Source organism: Moschus berezovskii, chromosome X (assembly GCF_049115385.1).
Source record: "Moschus berezovskii isolate FMDL1 chromosome X, NW_MosBer_1.0, whole genome shotgun sequence".
Classification (NCBI taxonomy): Eukaryota; Metazoa; Chordata; class Mammalia; order Artiodactyla; family Moschidae; genus Moschus; species Moschus berezovskii.
The window spans coordinates 145,548,016-145,573,378 of NC_142488.1; the positions used below are offsets into that span (position 1 = coordinate 145,548,016).

At 47.6% G+C, this 25,363-nt stretch overlaps 1 protein-coding gene and 2 pseudogenes across 4 annotated transcripts in view; 1 reads left to right on the forward strand and 2 right to left on the reverse strand.

Annotated features, from left to right (window-relative positions):
* Positions 1–14,165: 14,165 nt before the first annotated feature.
* LOC129535148 (melanoma-associated antigen 10-like) overlaps positions 14,166–25,363 on the reverse strand; it is a 92,713-nt gene continuing 81,515 nt past the window's right edge. Inside the window, exons 1-4 of one of the 4 annotated variants that reach the window (XM_055393758.2) lie at positions 17,213–17,255; positions 16,383–16,444; positions 15,967–16,029; positions 14,166–15,882 (exon numbers count right to left, since the gene is read on the reverse strand). In XM_055393758.2, coding sequence (XP_055249733.1) covers positions 15,215–15,882; positions 15,967–16,009 — 711 coding nt within the window. In that variant the 5' untranslated portion in view covers positions 16,010–16,029; positions 16,383–16,444; positions 17,213–17,255 and the 3' untranslated portion in view covers positions 14,166–15,214. Of the gene's footprint in view, positions 16,030–16,382; positions 16,445–17,212; positions 17,256–17,340; positions 17,560–25,363 lie in introns of those variants that run through there. The other 3 variants (XM_055393757.2, XM_055393753.2, XM_055393755.2) reach the window with 3 other exon arrangements.
* Positions 21,254–22,357, forward strand: LOC129564077 (protein EOLA1 pseudogene; annotated as a pseudogene).
* On the reverse strand, positions 23,288–25,077 carry LOC129535147 (heat shock transcription factor, X-linked member 3-like; annotated as a pseudogene).

The following is a 25,363-nucleotide window of genomic DNA, read 5'->3' on the forward strand; positions in this document are numbered from 1 at the left end:
TGTCTTTAATAGGAATGTATTGAACATTTCACATAGAAGTATGTTTGCTGTAGATATTAGGAGATGGAAGATCCTTTCTAATCTCATTTGTTAAAAGTCCTATTCATGTTGAATTGATTTCAGAGGCTTTTTCCACATCCATTGACATGCTTCAGTGATTTCCCCTAATTTGTTACTGTGGAGAATTATAATTGAGCTATTTCCTAATTTGAATCATATTTCCATTCTTTAGCCATAACGTGTCTGTTCATGTAATTCACTGCTATATTGAATATGCTATTAATTTGTTTAGGATATTTGGTACTGTGTGTGTGAATTCTGCTCAAGTGTTCTTTTCATGGTGGGAGTGGGGGTACTATATAGTCAAGGAGCGCTAGTCAGAAAATAAGTTAAATAATTTCCCCTTTTTTGTGTGTGTGCTTTAGAAAAGTTTACATAAGATGGAGATTAGTTTTCCCTGACCATTGGTAGAAATGACCACCAAAAATGCCTGTTCTGAAACATTTGAAGGCAGCTTGGGTGTTGACTACAGTTAAAGTTTGTATTGTTTAAAGTTTTCTATCTCTTTATGGACTGATTTCATCTTTTTTAAAAAAAACAATTGTCCATTTCACCCAGAATTTCAAGTTTAATAGTATGCAATTTATAACAAAACTTTATTATTATAACAGATACTGTAAAACACATATAGCAGTAGAGAATAGTATAAGGGACCCAATATACTTGGCAGCCAGCATCAATCATCTGCAGTACATGGCCGGTCTGGTTCCAATGCACCCTAACCTTCCCCACATCTCTGCCAATGGACTAATGTGAAGGTAGTCCAAGACATCAGGATGTTTCATCTCTAAGTATCTCGGTATGCATTTCTAAAAGACAAGGAATATTTTATAAAACATAAACCCAAAACAATGATCATTCCTAAAAATTTAAATGTTTCAACAAGAGCAAATATCTGGTAATTTTTCACATTTACCTTATACAGTAATTTTTTTTTAGTTTGTTTGGATCACAAATATGGTCGATATATTGTGATGTTTTTATGTTCCTTAAGTCTTCTTTAATGAATAGGTTTCCCTTGCATCATCTTATTTCTTTGTTTTGAAAACAACAACAACAAACAACGAAAAGTTTTTGTTGTGAAAAAAAGCAAGTTTTGTATTTTTCAAGTTTTCCATAATATAGATTATGTTGAATGAAAGAGTTTGATGTCATTTAACACGTTTGGCCCTTCAACAGTTCTTTAAATTTGTAGTTACAGGTAGAAGCTTGATTAACTTGTTTATTTACCAGACTGCTACCTAGGTGACGCCATATACTTCCATTAAGAGCATAATGTTTGTTGTCCTTTGTGCTGAGTTGGCAGTCATTGATGGTCCTCACCTTCAGTTACCCACTGGGGGTTGCAGAGGGGTAAGTTTCAAATTCTTTCATTCAGTTTTAGTTTATTACCTAAAGTACTTTCTTGTAGCGAAACGTTTCCTTGTCCACCATTTGCTTATCTTGAGGGAGTCATATAACTTATTTGCTATGTTTTTACATCATTTAAGTATGTTTGGCATCTATAGTTTATACAGGTTTAATTTATATTGTTTATGTGTTATTTTTTTCTTTAGTGTCTGGTCATATTTTCAAAAAAAGTCTGTTTCGTAAATATTTTCAAGTAATTGGCATTTGTTTTTTGGCCTTGCTGCTTTCTAACTCATTATTTCTATACTTATCTTCATTATTTCCTGCCTTCTATTATTTAAGGTTTCCTATGATGTTCATTACCTAGCTTCTTGAATTTCTTCGGGGATTTAAATAGCTCTTGTTTTCTAATACATCTATTTCAGGTTATATATTTCCCTTTGAGTACCATTTTGGTTCTTTTGCATAAGCCATGTTATTTAACTCTATGTATATTGTTTGAATTATTTTTATAAATTGACTAAATTACTCTGTTACTTATGCTATTAGAATTTTTCAATATATGCCCCAAAAACAGTCAGTGTAAAATTTAGTTTTGAGAAGGCGGTGAAGATGATGAAGAAAGATGCATTATTTGTGGAAAGTTTCAGAGCCCAGGGATATTTTGTTTTATTATTATTTTTATTAATTACAGAAGAGACAAACATATTTAACTGCAGCTGACAGAGCTGAGTTTATGCCAGGAAGGCAAAGGAGTTTACTAGAAGATGAGTCACTATAATTGGCTTCATGTAACAGTAAAGGATTGTCCAGGAAAATAGAAATAACTGTAAATACCTAACATGGAGAGAAGGTAATGCAAGGGGTTGGTTACAAAAGTGGTAGGGAGCCAAGCAGGAGAGAACTGGGAAACCCAATTATTAGCAACATGGGGAAATCACTCACATCAAGGGTGGAAGGACAAAAAAAAGAGTGTTACTTGAACCTGGGTGTTGGATTCAACAGGATCCAGAGTCATGATGGGCCAATCTCATGTTTGAATGGCTGGAGCCATGAAGAATATGGAACCACTGAAGGACAAGCCACCTGATGCATAGGAAGGAGAAAAATCTTTGACTGCTCTGTCTTCCAGGATTCTAATCTCTTGCTGGTGTCTCTGGTTAACTGAACCAAAATGTCAGCCAACTGTTGGCTAGTTTGACTGCAGCCTGCCAGACTCGCCCCCTATATTCTAGAACAGAGCAAAGAAGAATGAGAGATGAATCTGGGAATGCATAAGCCCAGGATTGCCTTATTACAATAACAGATTGAGTGAGAAAAATCATACCTACATTGATACAGAAAAGTATTAATAGAAATCAACATCCAGTCATCATAAAAAGAAGTGCTAGTCCAAAGTATTCAACTTGGGTAATGAGTTTTGGGGAGGAAGACCAGAGAAACAAAGTGCCATTTTTATCACATCATATCAAGGGTACATGCTATCAACATGATTTATCACCATTGATATTTAACTTGATCACCTAGCTGAGGGAGTATTTGTCATGTTTTCTCCTCTCTTGAGCTCAGATGCAGAAATAAGGAAGAGAGGAAGATAGCACTTGGATCATTTCCTAAATAACCAGCCAGAAATCACTGCTAACTGTGGCTAACTTGTCACACAGATTCAGTTCAGTTCAGTCGCTCAGTCGTGTCCGACTCTTTGCAACCCCATGAATCACAGCACGCCAGGCCTTCCTGTTCATCACCAACTCCCGGAGTTCACTCAAACTCATGTCTATCGAGTTGGTGATGCCATACAGCCATCTCATTCTCTGTTGTCCCCTTCTCCTCCTGCCCCCAATCCCTCCCAGAATCAGAGTCTTTTCCAGTGAGTCACCTCGTTGCATGAGGTGGCCAAAGTATTGGAGTTTCAGCTTTAGCATCAGTCCTTCCAATGAACACCCAGGATTGATCTCCTTTAGAATGGACTGGTTGGATCTCCTTGCAGTCCAAGGGACTCTCAAGAGTCTTCTCCAGCACCACAGTTCAAAAGCATCAATTCTTTGGCGATCAGCTTTCTTCACAGATTACAACCCAACAAAAAATCATCAGCCCTATTTCCTGCAGTGAAACAGAAGTCTTCCAACATGGAAAACAATAAATGGGATCATGGTGTAAATAAAGAATATAATGCATGTTATAGGATGCTTGGGGCTGGCATGCGGGGATGACCCAGAGGGAGGATAAAGGGAGGAGGGAGGTGGGAGGGGGGTTCAGGAGGGGGAACTTATGTAAACCCGGGGCGAATTCATGTCAATGTATGGCAAAACCAACCAATGTAATATTGTAAAATAAAAATAAAAAAAGAATATATGGCAGTTTGTGTCCAACTTAGAGGGACCCTGAATATCAGAGGAAGGGGTGTGGACCTTATTTTACACACTAAGTTGCTTCAGTCGTGTCAGACTCTTTGTGACCCTATGGACCGTAGCCCTCCAGGCTCCTCTGTCCATGGGATCCTCCAGGCAAGAATACTGGAGTGGGTTGCCATTTCCTTCGCCAGGGGATCTTCCCAACCCAGGGATCGAACCTGCATCTCTTATGTTTCTGGCATTTGCAGGCAGGTTCATTTCCACTGTTGCCACCTGGGAAGCTTTCCTTTTATGGGTGGTAGAGAATTAAGCAGCAGAATGACGTGATCACACCTGGGCTCTTCTCATCCTCCCCAGTTCCTTTTGGGTGTGGGGTTTGGATCTGTTTTCTTATATACTATCCTCACTGGGTATGGAGAAGGTTTAACTGTTCTCACTTTGTGATGTACCTCTGAATATCTCAAAAGAAGGGCCCATTTAAACTCCCATCTAAGAACAATCCTTTGCTCACTTTGAGATTAAGGTGTTTCAATAAGTCACACATTCAGTTCACCTGGGTTCTCTTTATTCTTTCAGGTCAAATTCCATCCAGTGACTGCTCAACATCATGGCCCAAACCCTGGAAAGCATGAAGTCTTTATCAGGAGCTGAAAACACCAGTTGAGCATCTTCATTCTTCATTGTGTTTATGGACTCCCTATCCTATGGTCATGTGTACCATTGTATTTCTATCTGAATTCTGATGGTAGGCCTCTTTTTGTGCTCAGGTATCTATCACCTTACTCTCTTGACCTTTCTGCTGCTCAGTTCAGTTCAGTCGCTCAGGCGTGTCTGACTCTCCGTGACACCATGAATCACAGCACGCCAGGCCTCCCTGTCCATCACCAACTCCCGGAGTTCACTCAAACTCATGTCCACAGAGTCGGTGATGCCATCCAGCCATCTCATTCTCTGTCATCCCCTTCTCCTCCTGCCCCCAACCTTTCCTAGCATCAGAGTCTTTTCCAGTGAGTCAACTCGTCGCATGAGGTGGCCAAAGTATTGCAGTTTCAACTTTAGCATCAGTCCCTCCAATGAACCCAGGATTGATCTCCCTTAGAATGGACTGGTTGGATCTTCTTGCAGTACAAGGGACTCTCAACAGTCCTCTCCAACACCACAGTTCAAAAGCATCAATTCTTCGGCGATTAGCTTTCTTTACAGTCCAACTCTCACATCCATACATGACCACGGGAAAAACCATAGCCTTGACTAGACGGACCTTGGTTGGCAAAGTAATGTCTCTGCTTTTTAATATACTATCCAGTTGGTCATAACTTTCCTTCCAAGGAGTAAGCGTCTTTTAATTTCATGGCTGCAATCAGCATCTGCAGTAATTTTGGAGCCCAAAAAAAATAAAGTCTGACACTGTTTCCACTGTTTGTCCATCTATTTCCCATGAAGTGATGGGACCAGATGCCATGATCTTTGTTTTCTGAATGTTGAGCTTCAAGCCAACCTTTTCACTCTCCTCTTTCACTTTCATCAAGAGGCTTTTGAGTTCCTCTTCACTTTCTGCCATAAGGGTAGTGTCATCTGCATATCTGAGGTTATTGATATTTCTCCCGGCAATCTTGATTCCAGCATGTGATTCTTCCAGCGCAGCGTTCCTCATGATGTACTCTGCATATAAGTTAAATAAGCAAGGTGACAATATACAGCCTTGACGTACTCCTTTTCCTATTTGGAACCAGTCTGTTGTTCCATGTACAGTTCTGACTGTTGCTTCCTGACCTGCATACAGGTTTCTCAAGAGACAGGTCAGGTGGTCTGGTATTCCCATCTCTTTAAGAATGTTCCACAGTTTATTGTGATCCACACAGTCAAAGGCTTTCGCATAGTCAATGAAGCAGAAATAGATGTTTTTCTGGAACTCTCTTGCTTTCTCCATGATCCAGCGGATGTTGGCAATTTGATCTCTGGTGCCTCTGCCTTTTCTAAAAGCTGCTTGAACATCTGGGAGTTCATAGTTCACATATTGCTGAAGACTGGCTTGGAGAATTTTGAGCATGACTTTACTAGCGTGTGAGATGAGTGCACTTGTGCAGTAGTTTGAGCATTCTTTGGCATTGCCTTTCTTTGGGATTGGAATGAAGACTGACCTCTTCCAGTCCTGTGGCCACTGCTGAGTTTTCCAAATTTGCTGGCATATTGAGTGCAGCACTTTCACAGCATCATCTTTCAAGATTTGAAATAGCTCAACTGGAATTCCATCACCTCCACTAGCTTTGTTCGTAGTGATTCTTTCTAAGGCCCACTTGACTTCACATTCTAAGATGTCTGGCTCTAGGTCAGTGATCACATTATTGTGACTATCTTGGTCGTGAAGATCTTTTTTGTACAGTTCTTCTGTGTATTCTTGCCACCTCTTCTTAATATCTTCTGCTTCTGTTTAGGTGTCTACCATGCTGTTATTGAGTCTTCCACCACAGGGTTACAGATCTAGGCCTGGGGTTTTTGCTTCTACCCATGTTATAAATCCCTCAGTATGTTCATGCTATTTTGCTTTACACCAGGAATCAGCAAACTCTTCCGGTAATTGGCTAAATCATAAATATTTTTGACTTTGTAGGCCATATTTTCTCTGAGATAGATTTTATATTTTATTTTTATACTATATTCATAATAATTGTGTATTTAATGTATTCATATGTAATGTTTAGGATTTAGTTACTTAATTGATCGATTTACTTAAGTTTTAATTTATTTAATATCTGAGTGTTCTTTGGAAGGGCTGATATTGAAGCTGAAACTCCAATATTTCGGCCACCTGATGCAAAGAGCTGACTCATTTGAAAAGACCCTGATGTTGGGAAAGATTGAGGAAGGAGGAGAAGGGGATGAGAGAGGATGAGATGGTTGGATGGCATCACTGACTCAATGGGCATGGGTTTGGGTGGACTCGGGAGTGGTGATGGACAGGGAGGCCTTGTGTACTGCAGTCCATGGTGTCACAAAGAGTTGGACACGACTGAGCGAATGAACTGAACTGAATATATTTATAGTAATTAGCTTATATTTTTATATTTAGTCTTTAACTCATGTTCTTTTTTTCTTAGAGGATCATTTTACATCCAGCATACCACAGTCTACATAGCTGCCATATTTCCTTAAATTTCTCTTTGCAGTGAAAGTTTCTCAGACTTTCCTTTTTTTTTTTCTCATGACATTGACCATTTTGAGGCATCCTGGTTAAGAATATTGTAGGGACTTGGACTTCCCTCATGGTCCAGTGGTTAGGAGTTTGTGCTTCCACTGCAGGGGTCGTGGGTTTGATCCCTGGTTGGGGAACTAAGATCCTGCATGCTGAGTGGCCAAAATAATTTAAAATATCAGACTAGGTTGTGAAAACCACGAGTCCCTCTTTTTCCACCTCTGGACTTTACTCTTGAGCTCCACACACTGCAGGACACTCTGGCTGTCCACTGAGGTAACTTCACAGCTATTTGAATACCATGGTACTTTTCTCACCTTGAAGGACTGTTTCATGGACTCCTACAAGAAAGTGATGGAGTTCTAGGAAATAAATTACCGCCACTCTCAGTTCAGCACAGCTTCTGTAGACACTGGCATTTACTCACTACAGGAGCAACTGCTAAAAGTCATTGGGAGACATGGAGTTACCATGTTAGAGATTATGTCTCCAGTTCCCAGAGGGGGAAAAGGGTGTCCTCAAGATCTTACCCTGGAGAGCCAGCTCTCTGTGCAGCCCCTCCAAGCTGGCAAGGGTTGGCCAAAAGGGTTTTGTGGAGGGAGAGTGGGTAAGACCCAGACACAGATGGAGTAGGGGTAGAGTGGCCCTTGTCTTGACCTCTGTAAACCTGGACTTTGGGTTCCACCCTAGAGCTGGCGAAATGGCCTGGGAAGCCCATGGTAGGGCAAAGTGACCTAGAACTGAGGATCCTCTACATTAAGAATGAATGTCTCTGTTTATTATCTCTACAGATATTGCAACATATATGCTCATCTCTTTGGGAAAGCTTCTGGCTCCTGACCCCTGTGTGGGGAGGCCTTGGCTCTACTCCAGGGCAGGTGGGTCTCTCTCTGAAGCTCTTCATTCAGATAACCGGAACCAAGAGTAATTCATCACTTTGTGAAGGATTAATCAAATGTGTTTCAAGTTCACTTCAAAGACAGTTCAATTGATGAAAATATACAAGACACTAGAGGGCCATAGACCAGGTGCAAAATTTAGAATAAGACTTTAGCAGAGCGGAAGACTATGAAGATACTCTTAGACCGTCTTAACCTATGTCTTCTGCTCTGTTACATATTCCTCTGTCATGTGGTGTTTACTACACTTGACTGTGTGGTGGTAATTGTCAAAGCTGGGAAATGGACTCACATTGTTCTCTGTTTGCATGTGGGGAGAGAGGTGACGCTTTCTGAGTAACAAATCTTTGAACCAGGAAAGCAACTCTTAACCTGCATGTGTCCTCCAGTCCCATTAGGTATTCCTGATGTTCAGTCAGGGAAGGTAAGGGAATTTGAAATTTAAAAAGTCTGACAACTTACAGATGCCAACTTTAAAACACTAAAACAAGCAGAAAAGGATTCTGATCTGCAGATTGGTTTCCAGAATGTCATATGGGATGCTGCACTGGAGCCAGAATTGACAGCATCTCCTAGGGGATGCTTAAAATTTTGCTCACACTTAGAACGGTTTCTTGCTTAAATCTGGAAGCATCACATGGGTGAATGGCACCACCATTGCAGTTAGGTTTACTCCACTAGAAGAGAAGCCTCGCTAGCAAGGAGGGATGGAGTTCAAGCAAAACTCTTGACATATTGATATGATACATTTATAAATGGTGAAATGATTACTGACATAGTGTTAATTACCACCGCCCTCCTGTCACATTTCTTTTTTTGTGGTGAGAACGTAGAAGTTCTACTCTCCTAGCAACAGTCAAATATTTGAAACAGAATTGTGAGCTATAAGCATCCTGCTCTACACTGGATTTCAAAACTTGTTAGTATTATAAGTGGGGGCTAGTACTCTGTGAACAGTCTCTCCCTATTTCCCCATCCCCTAATTCTTTGTAAACACCACTGTTGTCTCCATTTCTCTGTTTGTCCTTTATACTTTTTAAATTTATTTTCATTTATTTTTAAAAAATTTTTGGCCTTTCTGCTCAGCATGTGGGATCTTAGTTCCCCAACCAGGGATCAAATACATGCTCCCTGCATTGGAAGCGCAGAGTCTTACCCACTGGACTGCCAGGGAAATCCCAGTTTGTCCTTTCAGGATTCCACATGTAAGTGACAACAAATGGTATTTATCTCTTTCTGTCTCACTTATTTTACTTAGCATAATGCCCTCAAGCTCCTTCCAAGTTGTTGCAAATGGCATGATTTCCTTCTCTCACATGGCTGTATATTGAATATGTCACATCTTTATCCATTCATCCATTGATGGACACTCAGGTTGTATCCATAGTTTGGATATTGTGAACAATGATGCAGTAAATGTAGGAAGGAAAATATCTTTCTGATGTCCTATTTTCATTTTCTTTTGAAAATACGCTGAGAAGTGGAATTGCTGTATCATATGGTGGTTTCCTTGATTGTGTTGTTTGATGCACATTTTTATTTTTTTGATGAGGTCCAATTTATCTGGGTTTTTCTTTTTTCTGCCTCTGTTTTTTGTGTCAAATAAAATATTTCTAGATATATAAATAAACACAAGATAGGGGGTACACATATAATTATTTGCCCTGTCAAAAATAGTTCCCCAGAACCAATGACTTTTCAGTACCAATGAACATAATTAGTGTATACCATTCGACAATAAAAGGAACAAGGGCTCCATGGAAAACTGATGATTCTAGAATTGGGTCAGGAAATATGGAAAATGAACCCAGAGCATCTTTGTAGGGTGTGAAAAACAAAAATTGCTCAAAAAATTTTGAAAAAACAGAGCAACATTACCAGGGGTATGGCAAAGTTATTTACAAAGGGAACTGACAGGAATAGCTCCCAATGGCCAATCTGAGAACAATTTGAAAATAAAAATATATAAATTTATATTGGATTTTAACCCAAAGTGTAATATAAATACCATGATTAATGGTAATGATTAATGATAAAAAATTAATGATTTCTTAATTACACAAACAAGGATAGGCAAATCTCCCACAGAGAAAAATTCCAGTTTATGCAGACACTCCCACTTCTAGAAAATGGAGCATAACTCCCTACCCATGAAGCATGGACCGTCCATCGTGATTTTCTTCCAAAGAGGACAGGATGGAAAGGGGGCATAAAACAATCACTTTATCCAATAGACACCTGACAAGCACTACCTCAGCCAGATGATCAATGAGAGCATCATCAGTGATCAATTGTGCTAAGAGAATATACACTTGATATGATGTGATGAGAATGGGATTTTTATCAGTAATATTCCTCCCGCAAACTCATAATCCAAGACTGCTGCTGCTGCTGCTAAGTTGCTTCAGTCATGTCCGACTCTGTGCGACCCCACAGATGGCAGCCCACCAGGCTCCGCCGTCCCTGGGATTCTCCAGGCAAGAACACTGGAGTGGGTTGCCATTTCCTTCTCCAATGCATGAAAGTGAAAGGGAAGGTGCTCGGACATGTCTGACTATGCATGAGTAAAATATCAGACAACTCCCAATCAAGGGACATTGTACAAAACATCTACTGAGTACTCCTCAAAACTGTCAATATCACCCAAAACAAAGAAATGTTAAAGCTAAGGGGAACCCAAGGAGACATTACAACTAAATGTTAGGCTGGTTTCCTGGCCAGGATCCTGGAGTGGGTAAAACCTATAGAAATCTGAGTAAAGTATGGGCTTTAGTTGATAATAAATAATGCATCAATGCTTCCTCATTAATTGTAATAAACGTATCATATTAGTGTAAGGTATTAGTAATAGGAGAAACTGGGTGTGGGCATATGAGAATTCCATGATTTTCACAAATATTATTCAAATCTTAAAGGGTTACAACAGAAAAGCTCAAATTAGTCTATTCACAGTTTCAAAATTAAAAAGACAAGGAAATATTGGGGAAAAGATGCTGAGTATGCTTAAAAAGGAAATAGAAAGGAAACCAAACGCAAGCACACAGAACCTGTAAGCGTGAAACAAACCTTCCTAAATTATCTTCAGCTTTTCTTCTCCCTTAACCTCCAATCCCATACGATATATTAACTGGGTCTCTTCCACCACAGAAACATCTCTGGATCCACTTTTTTCTCAAACCCCACAAACACTGCCCTGATCCAAACTCATAGATGTTTTGCCTGGATATGGCAAGAGCCACCACCCAAGGCCAGGGGTAGACTTGGAATCCTGTATTGCCCAAAATCCACTTTAAGATGTCTGCCAGTGGTATTTGCCACAGAAGAAGTCTGGCAAGTTGCAGCAGGGGTCAGGGTCTTGCCAAAGATACAAAGGTCCAGAGCAGACCTTTAGCTGTGCATACATGTGAGCATGCTCAGTCGCTCAGTCATATCCGACTCTTTGCGACCCCATGGACTGTAGTCCCCTGGGCTCCTCTGTCCATGGGTTTTCCCAGGCAAGAATGCTTGAGTGGACTGCCATTTCCTCCTCCAGAGTACCTTCCCACCCAGGGATCAAACTTGCGTCTCCCACATTGCAGGCGGATTCTTTAATACTGAGCCTCCAGGGAAGCCATGAGGAAACACAGGGATTTCTCAGAGGAGCAGAACATTCGCTGAGACTCCTTAAGCCAAGGGAGGTGCCTGTCCAATCGGTGATGCCCTGGGCAAGATCAGCCTGGGAACAGGGTGGTGTGTTTCCACACAGAGGCTGTTGCAGAAGATGCTGGATCCTGGAAATGACCTCCAGATGAGTCGGTGGGGGCAGGGGGCAGTTTGGGCCTCCTACCAGCTGAAAGACTGAGGTTCTTACGTACCCAGAGCAAGAACCCAACCACACCTAACAGCCATAACCAATAAGGGGCATGAGTAGTACCTGTTATGAGAGCTGTCACGTATCCATCCTGGAGTGCCCCCCAGGGCTGTGGTCCTGGCCTTGGCCCCAGGGCATGGATGTCCTCATGGAGGCTAGGGTGGCAGCTCTCCTGCAGCACCATCTACACTCCCCTCCCTCTCCTGGCCAGTCCCAGGCAAGTCAGATGGGATCTCCAGGGGCTTGCTGCTTCCACCTCTCTGGGGCAGCCAACCCTCTGTGCAGCCTGCACCCCTGGGATGCCAGATTCCTTTCCTCCCTGGTTCCTTTCCGAATCCTCATTGGAGTCTGTGGCCTCTGGCACCTGGGAGAGAGCCCTGGGTACGATCCCTGCCATCTGCTAGAGCCTGTCCTCTGCTCAAATAGCCCGACTGGCTAATAGCTGGCTGTGCAGGTGGCTGACCAGACACCCCTCTGCCTCTCTTACTCAGGCTCAAAAGCCATGACCTAATAGTCACATTCAAAGATCCTGAGTTTACTCCAACACGTGGGATTCCACAGGAAATGGTCTGAACCACCTCAGGATCATAGAGATGTGCCCCGCACATCTGGCAATGATTACTACTGACCCACCACGAGGAGACTCACCTAGGGGCTGTGTCAAGTCCTGTAGGCTCGAGCTGAAGCACCGTGGAAGGGGATGCTGCTCTGGGACTTCTACACACATAAGGTCATCAGGATCAGGGCCTAAGCCGTTCTCAGTAGTGGGGGGCAGGCAGGACAAAACCCAAGGCCAGGTTCTGAGGGAGAGGGGGCACTTTGGGCAGGAGCGGTGGGAGGCCTCGTGACTGGGGCCCATGAGGAGTATGATCCCAACCCCAACAGGGACCTTTGGCAGCTGGCTGCTCTCCTCCTGATGGAGACTGAGCAGAGCCCCGAAGGGGCTGACAGTGCAGCTCACCAGGGGTGGTGGCAGGCTGTGGGTGGGGGCCGGTGAAATTCCTGCAGCCAGCTCCCTGTGCGCCAGCCTCTCTCAAGGGTCAGAAGTGCAGGACTTTAGTCTCTGGGAGAGAAGTCTCACTCAGAGTTGTCTGTCTGTGTGTTTTCCTGACTTGATGATTAACTCCCAGGCACCCGTGTCCCTTCAGAACAAATGGTCGTGACAAAAATGCTTCTTCTCCAAATTCACTGGTCATGGGTCATCACATGACCCTTCCAAAGTGAAGAGGCCTGGCAGGGCCATGTCCCCATGTATGCAGGGAGAGAGGAAGACAAGAAGTGAATGAATACATGACATCACTCCAATTCCACACTGCCTAGCAGATGCTCAACAAAGAGCAGCGGTTAGAATTTATGACAAAATCTCCTTTGTTTTGGGGAAGAGAGTCTGAGCAGGTCCCATGGGTCTTGAAATTCTCCACCATTTCCAAGTGTCCACTGACTATGCGGCAGGTGCCACGTATGTGGCCAGAATCACATCTTCTGTTCCCATTGTTCTCTGACACTCAGCAGGGAGAGCTGCCCCTTCAGCCCCCTGCACCTGCCCACACATCCCACTGCAGTGAGTGACCTCAGCACCTCCTTAGGCCCGAACTCGCTCCTGTCATTTGATGCCAGGCACAACCTTAACCTCTGAGTCTCTGCTGCCTCCACACTTCTGAACCTGCCTGAACATAGGGACACTGGTGGACGTTGCATTTTTCTGACTAGTACTTATTTATTTTGTTATTTGGATCGCAGACTCTGTCCCTCTCTCCTCTGGAAACAGTTTTGATTTCAAGATACCTCAGAATATCGGCAGCTCAATAGGGAACAGAATTTAAAAACCAGTCAAAATTGCTGCTCTGGGCGTTTTCCTCTTAGAGGTTGTATTATTCAACTTGGGTATATGCGTGTGTTTGAGGGGTGGGAATGGCAAGCCACTCCCGTAATCTTCCCTAGAAAATCCCATGGATGGAGGAGCCTGGTAGGCTGCAGTCCATGGGGTCACTCAGTCGGATACAACTGAGCGACCTCACTTTCACTTTTCACTTTCACGCATTGGAGAAGGAAATGGCAACCCACTCCAGTGTTCTTGCCTGGAGAATCCCAGGGACGGGACAGTCTGGTGGGCTGCCGTCTATGGGGTCGCACAGAGTCGGACACGACTGAAGCGACTTAGCAGCAGAAACAGCAGCAGCAGCAGCAGCAACCAGTGTCTTTCCCAGCTGGGAATCAAAGTTCCAGGATCCAGTCACCCAGCAGGATTTCTACACACAGCAGCTTCTCTTCACTCATTTTATCCCTCTGAAATCTAGAGCATGCTCACAAGTGGCCAAAATAAAGTCCACATGACCAAATAAATGGTCATTTCAATATAATTGGTAATCAGCTTTCCCAGGACAGAGAGAAGAGGGCCAGCCCAGGGAGTACTGGGCCATACTGCAAAGCAACATTTGCTCTTCTCCAGGATTCTGAGCAGATGGTGGGGCAGTGGTAGAAAACACGTCCTTTGCCCCTGTGGTCCACAGCAATGCAACAACAGTCAGAACCCCTTCCTTCCTGCCCAAGAAAGAGATCTCTCTGTGTTTTATCCAAGATGCAAAAGGATACCTCACAGCAATGATCCATTTCAGACGTTCCCATCACCCCCAAGGCACACTGTCTGCAAGTCTGAGGGATGCCACCACGCAGCCTCATCACGATCACCTCCCACAGAAGGAACCCAGCTTCCCAAAGCCCCAGAACGCCCTAGCTCAGACATGAACATTTTAGCGTTCCTCCAGGAGCCCAAGCGCCCCACCCCGTGTTGCCTGGTTTAGTGCGAATAGGGGACTTCTCTCCACCTTCTTCGTCTGACTATGGCTCCTAGATCATCGCTCAAGGTGTGGGGGTATCCGGATTCTCCTAGTGTCTCCACTGCCAACCCAGCCTTTCATGCAGCAGAGGCACCATAAAGGTCTTCGGAATACATGAGCCAGTGAGCAGGGGACTCAACTAATTATCTGCTACTTCCTTAAATAACCCAGGCAAATCCAAATGAACAAGACATTATTTACTTTTTGAAAATGACACACAAGAAGGACAGAACCACGAATTCACTACAATTGCTTTTATCATCTCTTCCATCATCAATATTACTGCTAAGTAAGCTCACTTTTCCAAAAGATTCCTAATTCCAACTCCACTGCATCCTGTTCAGGACCATAAAACACAATCTCTTGTCTTTTGTAAAATCTCTTTTACAAAGCAGCAAAACTCTTGCTCATGAACTGGGTAAGCACAAACGCACTGTGATCAGCATCATTCACGAAGCTAAGACACTGAAGTTTATTTAGCCTTCTATGAAAACAATCAAAGTTTGAAAATTTTCTAAGGAAAACAGGTGAATTTCCAAGTCATCATACAGAACAGGAACACAAAGAACCTATACACTGGTTCCCCAAACTGCCCAGGCCCTCACTTCTGAGAAGGCTGACCGCTCCCTCTTCAATCGCACAGTGAAGGATCATATGGATGCTGCTCTGGCTCAGGCCGTCTCATCCTCCTCCCTTGAAGCCTCTGCAGACTGAAGTGGGAAGGCCCTCAAAGCCCCTTGATTGACCCTGAGCAGAAATGCCATGATTTCCCACTTGCTGGTCTCTGCATAAGCCCGGGGACCCCACAGGAACTCATAGCGGGCAGGGTGGCTGTAAGGCACCTGCCGGTACTCCAGGTACCCCTCCTGCACCCACGCGTGGGTCAGAAGCATCCTGGGCTCCCCAAAGACACAGTGCACACTCCCGACACACACACCCAATCTGCTGAGTGCTCCCCAGACCTTCTCCTCAGGAGCGCGGTCTCCATTCCGCATGATCAGGTTGAGGACCAGCACCAGGAGGCCGGCCTTGGGGATGCTCTGCCCACTGCTCAGCATCGCATCACAGGTGAGGCCCAGGATGGGGGCCATGATGTAGATATGCTCCCTGGGGTCCACCTCCTTCACTTCCACACCGAAGACCAGCTGCAGGCACTGTGAGGCTTGGCTGAAGACCTCCGGGAAGTATTCCTGGTTATCCCTGAGGACCTTATTCTGTATTTCCGCCTGGGAGGTCAGCTCCTTGGCTCGATACTTGATGAGCAGGAACTTCACTAGGCTAGTTATCATCCTCTTCAGCGCTTCCTTGGGCAAGGACTCCCCAGTGGCTAAGGAGGACACTGTGGGGGAGGAGGCTGAGGCAGATGCAGCCACCCCTGCCTCAGCCCCCAAGAGATGTGCATTCACCAGCCCCTGGGCCTCACCAGCGTCCTGAAAATCTTCCTCGGGCTTGTTCAGCTCACTCATCTCGACAAGGAGAGCAATGCCTGGGATCAAACGACAGACAAGAGTCAGCCAGGGTGACAGGTGGGGACCACAGGCCAGGCTGGAGGAGAGCGGGGCTTTGAATGGCCTTAGCTGAGAACCACACTCTCGGTGGACTGACACAGGCAACTTACAGGTCTCCTCCTGAGGGGTGCTCTCAGATCTCAAAGGGGCAAACTTCCGGGGCAGCCAGTCCCCTGGCTACCGGAAGGAGGAAGTGAGGTGGCTCCCCAAGGGGCAGTCAGCAGAGTCCAAGATTTCCACAACTGACAAGGTGGTGGGATTAGGCCCTGGTGGGGTCCCCTCTGTTCTGGGATGGGGAGTCCCTGGTTCACACTCAGGGTACCCTCCTCACCTTTACTCCTGGTAGGACACGAGCATCAGTCCTCTGCCTTCGCCTCCTGGTACCTGCAGCTCCTGTGAGAAAAAGGTAGGTGGCAGCTCGGGGGTATTCTGCGGCACAGCCCTGAGCCTTCCGTGATAGTACGTGGCGTGGACTCTGTGAGGTCCCCCCAGCTGTGTGGTGGGAAGTCCCCTCAGGACTCCCTTGTAGTGCTCACCTTGCCCCTGGCACGACCTGGTCCCTCCCCTGTGGGGACCTGCATGGAAATTCAGAACAAGATCCCAGCCTGAACAGAAAGCGCTAAGAGGCTCCACATGCGGCCAAACCTGCCCGGGGCTTCCAGTGGGTCCTAGGCTGGGGAGATGCTCGGTCCTCAGCTCATCCTCACATCCTGCCTGGCCTCCCAGCACTGACCACAGGGGCAGGGGTCTGCTTAGTCCTCCCTCGGGTGTGGGAAGTTCAGCCTCTGCTGACCTGAAGCCTCCGCCCTCCACCCAAAAAACCTCACCTCCCGAGGTCCCTAAGCCAGAGGTCAAGAAACTGCTCACCCCACCCTAGGGCCTCCAGGAGTCCCCACAAGGGCCAGGATCCCTGCCTCCCTGTTGGGGTGTTTCCGCCTCAGTCCATCCTCGCATGCAGCCTGGACTTCAGGCAGGACCGGAGATTGTCCCGTCCGCCATTTTGAGACCCCGCCGCTTTCATAAGATACCCAGTCTCTCTGAGACCAGCATGTAAGGAAGGCACAGAGAGTGTGCTCCCAGGGCCGACTACAGGGGCGGGGATCTGTGGGGCTCCGTCGGTCCTCACGCAGGGTCCCCTCAGTCCTCCTTCAGGCACCTCACCTGCCTCCGGGCGAGACCTGGGATTCTCGCCTCTCCCCAACTGAAGCCCCGCCCCTTATACCAGGGCCCCAGTCTCTCCAAGACCCGGATGTCAGGAAGTCAGACCGTGCCTGCTGCGCTCATCCTACCCCCACAGCTGTCCTGGACTGACGACAGAGATGAGCTTCTCTGAGGTATCCTCTGATTGGGGTTCAGGGTCCTCTAGTTCCTCCTCAGCGTCCTCAACCTGACACCTCACCAGGCGTAGGAATCGGGCCACCTAAGGCCCCGCCCCATATGCAAGGTCCCCAGTCTGAGATCCGGATGTCAGGAAGTCAGCCCCCATACCAGGTCTCCAGTCTGAGATCCGGATACAAGGAAGTGAAACCACGCACGATGGGCTCATCCTGCTCCACAGCTGCCATGGACCAACAGCAGCTTCAGGCTTCTCTGAGGTCTCCTCTGATTGGGGTCCAGAGTCCGCACAGTCCTCCCTCAGGGTCCTCAACTTAAAACTCTGGAGGAACCGGGCTTCTTCCTTCTGCTCACGTGAGGACACGCTCCCTTTCCCAGGTCCCCAGTTTCTCTGAGACCTGGATGTCAGGAAATGCAACATGTGCTCATCCACCCTCTGTGCTCCCTGAGCCTTGACATGAGAGTCCCACCTTGGGTCAACATTAGGGGCATCCTTGGATCTGCCAGGGCTCAAGATGAGGTCCCTGAGAGAGGCTGTAAGGAACCCCACAGATCCCTGCCCCTGCTGTCAGCCCTGGGCCACGCTGGTGATGGATGAGCACTTGGCAGCCTGTTCTGACTTCCACATCTGCATCTCAGAGACATTAGGCAACTGATAGAAGGGGCAGGGCCTCAGATGGGCAGTGGAGAAGATCTTAGTTCTTTTGAGGTCAAGGTGAGGATGCTGAGGGAGGACTGAGGGGACACTGGACCCCAGAGAAGTGGGCTGTAGGAGGACATAGGGCAAATGAACATATGCTGCATTTCCTGACATCCAGGGCTCAGAGACCCCACTCCAGTACTCTTGCCTGGAAAATCCCATGGGTGAAGGCTGTAGTCCATTGGTCGCTAAGAGTCGGACACGACTAGGCGACTTCACTTTCAGTTTCCACTTTCATGTACTGGAGAAGGAAATGGCAACCCACTCCAGTGTTCTTACCTGGAGAATCCCACGGATGGGGGAGCCTGCTGGCCTGCCGTCTATAGGGTCGCACAGAGTCGGACACGGCTGAAGCGACTTAGCAGCAGCAGTAGGGCTCTGAAAGACTGGGGACCTGATATAGGCGGCTGACTTCCTAACATACAAGGTTCAGACTGGGGTCCTGGTATAGGGAGTGGACGTCCTGACATCTGGGTCTCAGAGAGACTGGAGTCCTGGTATAAGGGCTGGGGGCTTAGTAAGGGAGGAGAGAGAATCAGAAGTCCTACCCAGACTCAAAGTGTGGTTCCTGAGGAGGACTGAACAGACCCCAGATTCCCGCCCCTGTCATCGGCCCTGGGAGCCCCTGGGGTGAGAAGAGCACACTAGGCCTGTCCTGACTTCCTGACGTCCTGGTATCTGAGAGACTGGGGGCCTGGTATGAGGAGAACGGACTCAGGTGCGGAGAGGACAGAGCCCAGGTGAGTCAGCTTTTCCCATCAGCTTTAGCATCAGTCCTTCCAATGGATATTCAGGGTTGATTTCCTTTAGGATGGACTGGCTTGATCTCCTTGCTGTCCAAGGGACTCTCAAGAGTCTTCCCCAGCACCGCAGTAGTACTATTTTATACATAGTCATGTGTATCTGTTAATCTCAAACTCCTAATTTATCGCTTCCCCTGCTTTTCCTCTTTGGGGATAAGTTTGTTCTCTGAGACTGTTTCTGCTTTGTAAACAATTTCATTTGTATCATCTTTTTAGATTCCACATATAAGTGATACCATAGAATATTTGTCTTTCTCTTTCTGACTTCTTTCTCTTAATATGATAATCTAGATCCATCTGTGTTGCCACAGATGGTATTACTTCATTATTTCTCATGTTTGAGCAGTATTCCTGTGTGTGTGTGTGTGTGTGTGTGTGTGTGTGTGTGTGTTTGCATGCGCTCACGCACACACAGGCGCAAACCACATCTTTATCCAGTCATCCGTTGATAGACATTTGGGTTTCTTCTATATCTTGTCTGCTGTAGATAGTGCTGCAATGAACATTGGGGTGCATGTCTCTTTTCATATTAGAGTTTCTGTCTTTTCCAGGTATATATTTAGGAGTGGGATTGCTGGATCATCTGGTAGTTCTGTTTGTAGTTGTTTAAGGATCCTCCATACTGTTCTCCCTATTGACTGTACCAATTTACATTTCACCAACTGTGTAAAAGGGTCACCTTTTCTCCACACCCTCTCCAGCATTTATTCTTCATAGGTTTGATTGATGATGGCCATTCTGACCAGTGTAAGGTGATACTTCATTGGAGTGTTGATTTGTACTTGTCTAATAGTTAAGACCTTATGCTGAGCTTCTTTCATTGTGCCTCTTGGACATCTATGTCATCTTTGAAGAAAGGGTCTTCTTTGGAGAAAGGGTTTTGTGTCAGGGTCACACAGGCTGGGTAGCTCAAACTACAACTCCAGTTGGTTCAGGAGGCCAGCAACTGAGGTCAAGGTGTCGACTGACGTTGGTTCTCGTGACGGATGTGGAGACTGTCCCATATCTCCCCCCTCACTTCTGGGGCTTTCCTGGCCGTGGTGGGCGTGTCTGTGCTTGGAGAACTCCACCTTCCTCTTCACCTGGAGTTCTCCTGTGTCTGTCTGTCTCTAAATGTGTCCTTTGTATGGGGACAGCCATACTGTTAGAGGAGGTTCCATCCTAATGAGCTCACCTGACCACCGTCAGCTCTGAGAAGACCTTTCCTTTGTCTGTAAGGTCATCCTGACGTACTTGAGATTTAGGCTCCAGCACCTGACTCTGAGTGGACATGATGTGACTCCTCACACCCTACAAAGGCTCTGAGGTAGGAACACACTGGAATGTGTGTTCCATCCATATGAAGGATGGCCTTCATAGATACTGGGGGTGAATCCAGGGCTGAAGAGAGCAGACCACTAGGGTAGATGCCAGATAAGGTGGGGCCTTGTGGGCCTGTGAGAACTGAGGTTCTGCTGTGTTCGGGGAAGGAAAGGCATGAAAGGCCCTGAGCTGGGTGCCTCTGGGACTTTGTCCCCGTCCTCACAGACACATGGAAATGGAGGCTCCCTGCAAGGTGCTGAGATGCTGCTGAGGTTCAGGACCACAGTTCTGCTCCTCTTCCTCCACTCCCTTACAGTAAACAGGGAATCCCAACCAGGTACAAGGAAAGAAGTGAGAATGGAGGTGCATATGGTCATGTCCCCTACAGTCATGGGCTATCTCTCTATCCCTCGGCTCCTCCTCAGCAGTTGAACGAGGTGACAGTAACCTAGCATGTTATTTGAGGTTTGAATTCTGTGACCCTTGCATGGTGCCATCCCAGCACCTGGCAAGAACACATCCATCCTAGTAGTTTCTGCTCTCTGTTCTTTCTCTAGGGTCTGGGCAGGGGACAGTGCATCTGCTGACAGTGGAGGCCATGGTGTGGGAAGGGCTGGGAAGAAGATGGCTCCCAAAGGTGAAGACACCTGGGGAAGACACCTGGCAGAGCATCTGAAGTCCAGGGCAGCCCCAGGGTCAAGGCCAGATTGGTTAGCACAGATCTGTGCTCAGCATCCCTGGGCTAAGATGGGGGATCTGCAGATCATGGGCAGTGATGGGGCCAGGGAGCTGAGGGTTGGGGTGGGGCCCAGGGCTGGGGGAAACCAAGCCCAGGACTGTGCCTGTCTGTGCTGGGAGAGGACCAGAGCCCAGCCACTGGGCTGTGAAGCCAGGGGACCCGCTCTCCCTCCTGAATGCTCCCAGGTTTTCTACTCCCTCTGTCTTCAAACTCACCTCATGCCTCTCTCCCACTGTCCTACCCTCCTTCCTGACCTCCCCACAGACTGCATGTGATGGACGGGTCCTCTGGCTCGCCAACCCCTGTCTACAGACAGTGTGGAGATGGATGGACGGAGCCAGCCCTCTGTGATCCTCCCCTCTGTGTCAGTAAGCTTGGAGGATGCTCGGACATGTGGGGCTGATGTCGGGTACAGGGCTGAGCTTGGAGGCTGCTCTGTCAGACTCCTGGCCTTTGTGAATCTGTGTTTCCACAGCCACGTGAGGCCCTGGGAGCCCTGGGAGAAGAAGTTCAGCTGTCTGTCCTTCTGAAAGTCTTATCCAGGTTTCTTCTTAAATGGTGTCAAGAACCTAGAAACGTGGGGGCGGCCCTTGCTATGCGGATCTGGCCCTGTTCCCTGGCCGTCCACATCAGGCACCGGACTGGGAGGATGTGGCCTGGTGTGAGCTGCTGGAGCAGAGGCTGTGGATGAGTCCCGCCCAGATCCAGGTCTGCATGTGGCACTTGTCTCTGTGCATGTACATATGTGTGTGTGCCAGGCAGAAAACATGAGAGGCCCCACAGCACCCAGCCTGGGCTCCCGATCCCCACTGCCTGCAGCAGAGCCAGAGCAAATCCCCTGACTCCCCAGGGTTGAGGCCTCATAGTAACAGCTGTCTGTTGGTGAATCACTTGGGGACCTGATGTCCACCGGCTCCCCTCCAGGGCCCTCCTGCTCTGACCTTGCGGCCTGCAGTGGTCAGACTGAGAGCTAATCCTGTCCTGGTGAGTTCCTGGAGCACCAGGCCTCTCCCTTTCATTTTTCTCCCTCCCTCGCTTGGCCTCATCCTGAATTCCCTTTGCTGAGGTGAGCCCACTGAAATGCTCAGACAGAGAATCCAGTTCACCCAGGTTCCCTTCCGTAATGTGGTCTTAGTCTCTAGCAGGCGTGACTTTGAATCACCTTGTTCTCCTTCTGTGTCCTGTCTGCACGCAGGTCTCGTGGATATTGGGGTCACTTTGCTGTGCCCAGAAAACCTAGGTCCCGACAAGGTGTAGAAGCTGCAGAATCAAGCCTTGCTGCCTGACCTGCAACAGAAGTGCTGACTGTACTCACCAACCCCCGCTGGCTGCTGCAACCTGCCCCAGGGAGGGCCTGGAAGGACATCTTCCAGGTGGACATCCTCGAGCACCTGATCCCCTTTGGGCAGAAGGCCTGTCCAGACTAGGCTGTCAAGTGGAAGGTGACCAAGAGACCAGCTCATGGTGATACTGTCCAGTCACCATCATGCCCTGGACATGCTCACCTGGTTCAGTCTGAATTGGCCCCGACTGGCAGTGGGCTGCCCACTTGGGGCAGGGCTGGGCCCAGGACTTCCATTCTGTGTTGCTGCTCTGGACTCAGCGACAGTCTCCGGGACTTTGACCTTTACGAAAAAGTGGTATCGCCACTCGTTGTGGACCTGCTGGGTCTGGGTGGTTGTGAATGTGTTGTTAAGAAACCGGTTAGAGTTTTTTCCTCTATGTTCTGGTCCAAACTTCACAATGTTGGAACAGTGTCCAGCAGGTGATGGGGGAGGGCCAGGGGCTGGGCTGAGCCTCAGCAGCGGCAAGGCCTCTGGTTCATGGAGAGGCCCACAGGCCTAGAAACAGGCCATGGTTTGTCCTTGAAGGTGACCCTTGCCCTGCTGAAAAGTGTCCCTTGGCTCACAAAGTGTGTGTGTGTTGGACGCGGTGCCTGGCTATTCCATGTCCAAAGATAGGCTCCTAAATGCAGCTGTGAGCTCAGAACGACACGGGCTAGTGTTCACCTTGTGGAAACCTTGTACTTGTCTTTGGGTTTGAGTCATTGTTTGCAAGGCCTTTGGCTAGTGGGGTCACCCTACTTTCCAATAGGCCTCTTGGGGAGGCCCCTGGATTGGGAGCTGGAGATTCTCAACTATTGATCAGAAGCTTATGGCATCATCGGGGGACACAAGAGGAGGCCCTTCTGCTTCAGGGTGCATGATTCATGGAAGGTGACACACCCAAATTCAGGAGCCCGGCTGGGCTGTCTGCTGAGTGGCAGGCAGGCAGGCACTGGGACCAGCCTGTCCTGGGCTCGCCTCAGTGCTCAACTTGTGAGTCAGACCCTTGGCAAAGCGTGTGAAATGCTGCTGCTTCAGATAAAAATGGACCATGAGGACTGGACCGAAGCTTACCTGGGGCATGGGCTTCCAGCCTCATGTGGCTCGTCCAGTGCTGTGTGTGAATAGCATGGATGGACAGAAAGAACACAGACTCAAAGTTCTTGTTGAATTCTTTATTTACTCCAGTGAAGTTTTGCTTTACTGTATTAGAGCCAGAAATAGACTTTTTATTACAAGAGAGTGCTTTTGAGTGTCCCTGGGGATCTTGCAGCTCAGGGACTGGGATTGTCCTTGAACTATTCACAGAGGGCACACTTGTAATCTGAGGACTCCTGCTCCTCTTCCACCTCAGGGGCCTCACCTGGGGCCACGACTGAAATAGCCACCTTCACGATGGAATAATAGGTGCTGTACATAATAATCACCGAACCATAACCTGGGTACTCTGGGAGGCTCTGGCAGACCCTGCGGTGTCCCTTCCAGCAGTAGCCGGGGATACAGATGTGGCATTTCTGGATGTACCCTCTCCACTGCCGTGTTCGCTGGGAAGATGGTATGTCTCGGCCTGCACGGCTACACTGCCCATGTACCAGAGGCCACAGAATAGAAAAGAGTGCTGGCCGTGAGTTCCGTGAAGAGTTGGGGTTCCCTTCTGGGCCTTCTTGTCAGCCTCTTGGGTGGACTCGTTGTGATGGAGTCGAGGAGAGTGTCTGGTTGTCAACACTCGCTTCTTTCTCTTTGGAGTCATCGTTGTGCTGGTGGTAGGCTGAGCAGTGGTTATGGGGTTGCCTTTCGTCTGGATGTTCTGCAGGAAGAGAGGCTTGTCTCTCTGAAAGTTGGAGCTGTGATACATCTGAAAGGAAATGGATTACTTTAGCCTTGTGGGGGAGAATAGCCATTCTTCACTGCCCTCCTCCCCACCACAGTCCTGGCCTTCACTAAGGAGGGAGACAAGGTCTCTTCATTCCTGGCAGGTTATGAGGCCCTATCGAGTGTGCTCCCTAGAGCTCTCCTGGGGTCGGCCTCGCTTGAGGTGTTACTAGTGGTCCCTGGCATCAAGTGGCCTCTCAGGATCTGGAGTCACCCATGTGGATCCTGTCTAAGGGGATTTGTGGAACATAAAAGGCCCTGCTTTCTTCTCTTTCCTTAACCACCCTCTCATGAATAAAAAAGTTCTCCTGGGAAATGAAAGCCGTCCCGCACTCGGCTCGTCTAGTCTAGTCTCCCTGGAAGGGCTTTCTTCTTTACCATCATGCTCTTTTCCCCTACACCTGAAGGATGGATTTTACTGAGCCCATACAAGTTCAGTTCACAGATGAAACTCTGGATGCTGTCTGTCTCGAAATTCCTCTCCACACCTCTGCGTTGGAGGACCTCTGTCTGCAAGAGATCTTCCTTGATGACCACTGTGTCTCCCTTGTCATTCCAGCACACAAAGGTGAAGGCTGCATCTTCCATGATTATCCAGAGCTTCATGGGAATGCCAGCCTGAGGACAGTGTTGTTCTCTTCCTTGTTGGCTGTTTCTGCATTTGGGCCCTAGGGGAAGTGTTGTCTTGGGAGCCCAGATGTAGGCTCTCGGGTTGGTCACCCTGCTTTGCCTGAATACACCTCCCCTGAATACACATTTGCATCGGGGAAGAATGGGGGGTCTCCTACTGTGGGCTCCCCTTCAGTTGATGGGGCCAGCGGGGCTGTATGTGCCTCATTGGAAATCCAACTAGCCATGGAGCCAGTCTAGCTCAGGAGCATTCTCTACCCAAGCAGTGAATGTTCAGGGCAGAAGGGCCTCAGACTAGGGTCGGGGGGCCCCATAAATAATCTCTGGAGATTCTAGAATCTGGCAGCAAATTAAGTGGTCAGCTCCCTTGTTTCATGATGTCACACAGGTGATGTGGAGAGGCAGCCCTGCACCCAGTGTGGGGGAGGGGGATATGGACAGGGGTGGGATCCCCAGCTTGTTTCTTGTCTGAAAGTACAGAAAAACATGTTTCAGGTTGCCTGAAAAACCGCTTATCTGCTGCCAGATGCCTTGTTTCAAGGGGCCAGGCCCTGGATGGATTGAGAAACACGCCCCCGGCTCCACCTCCTTCCTTCCCTACCAATG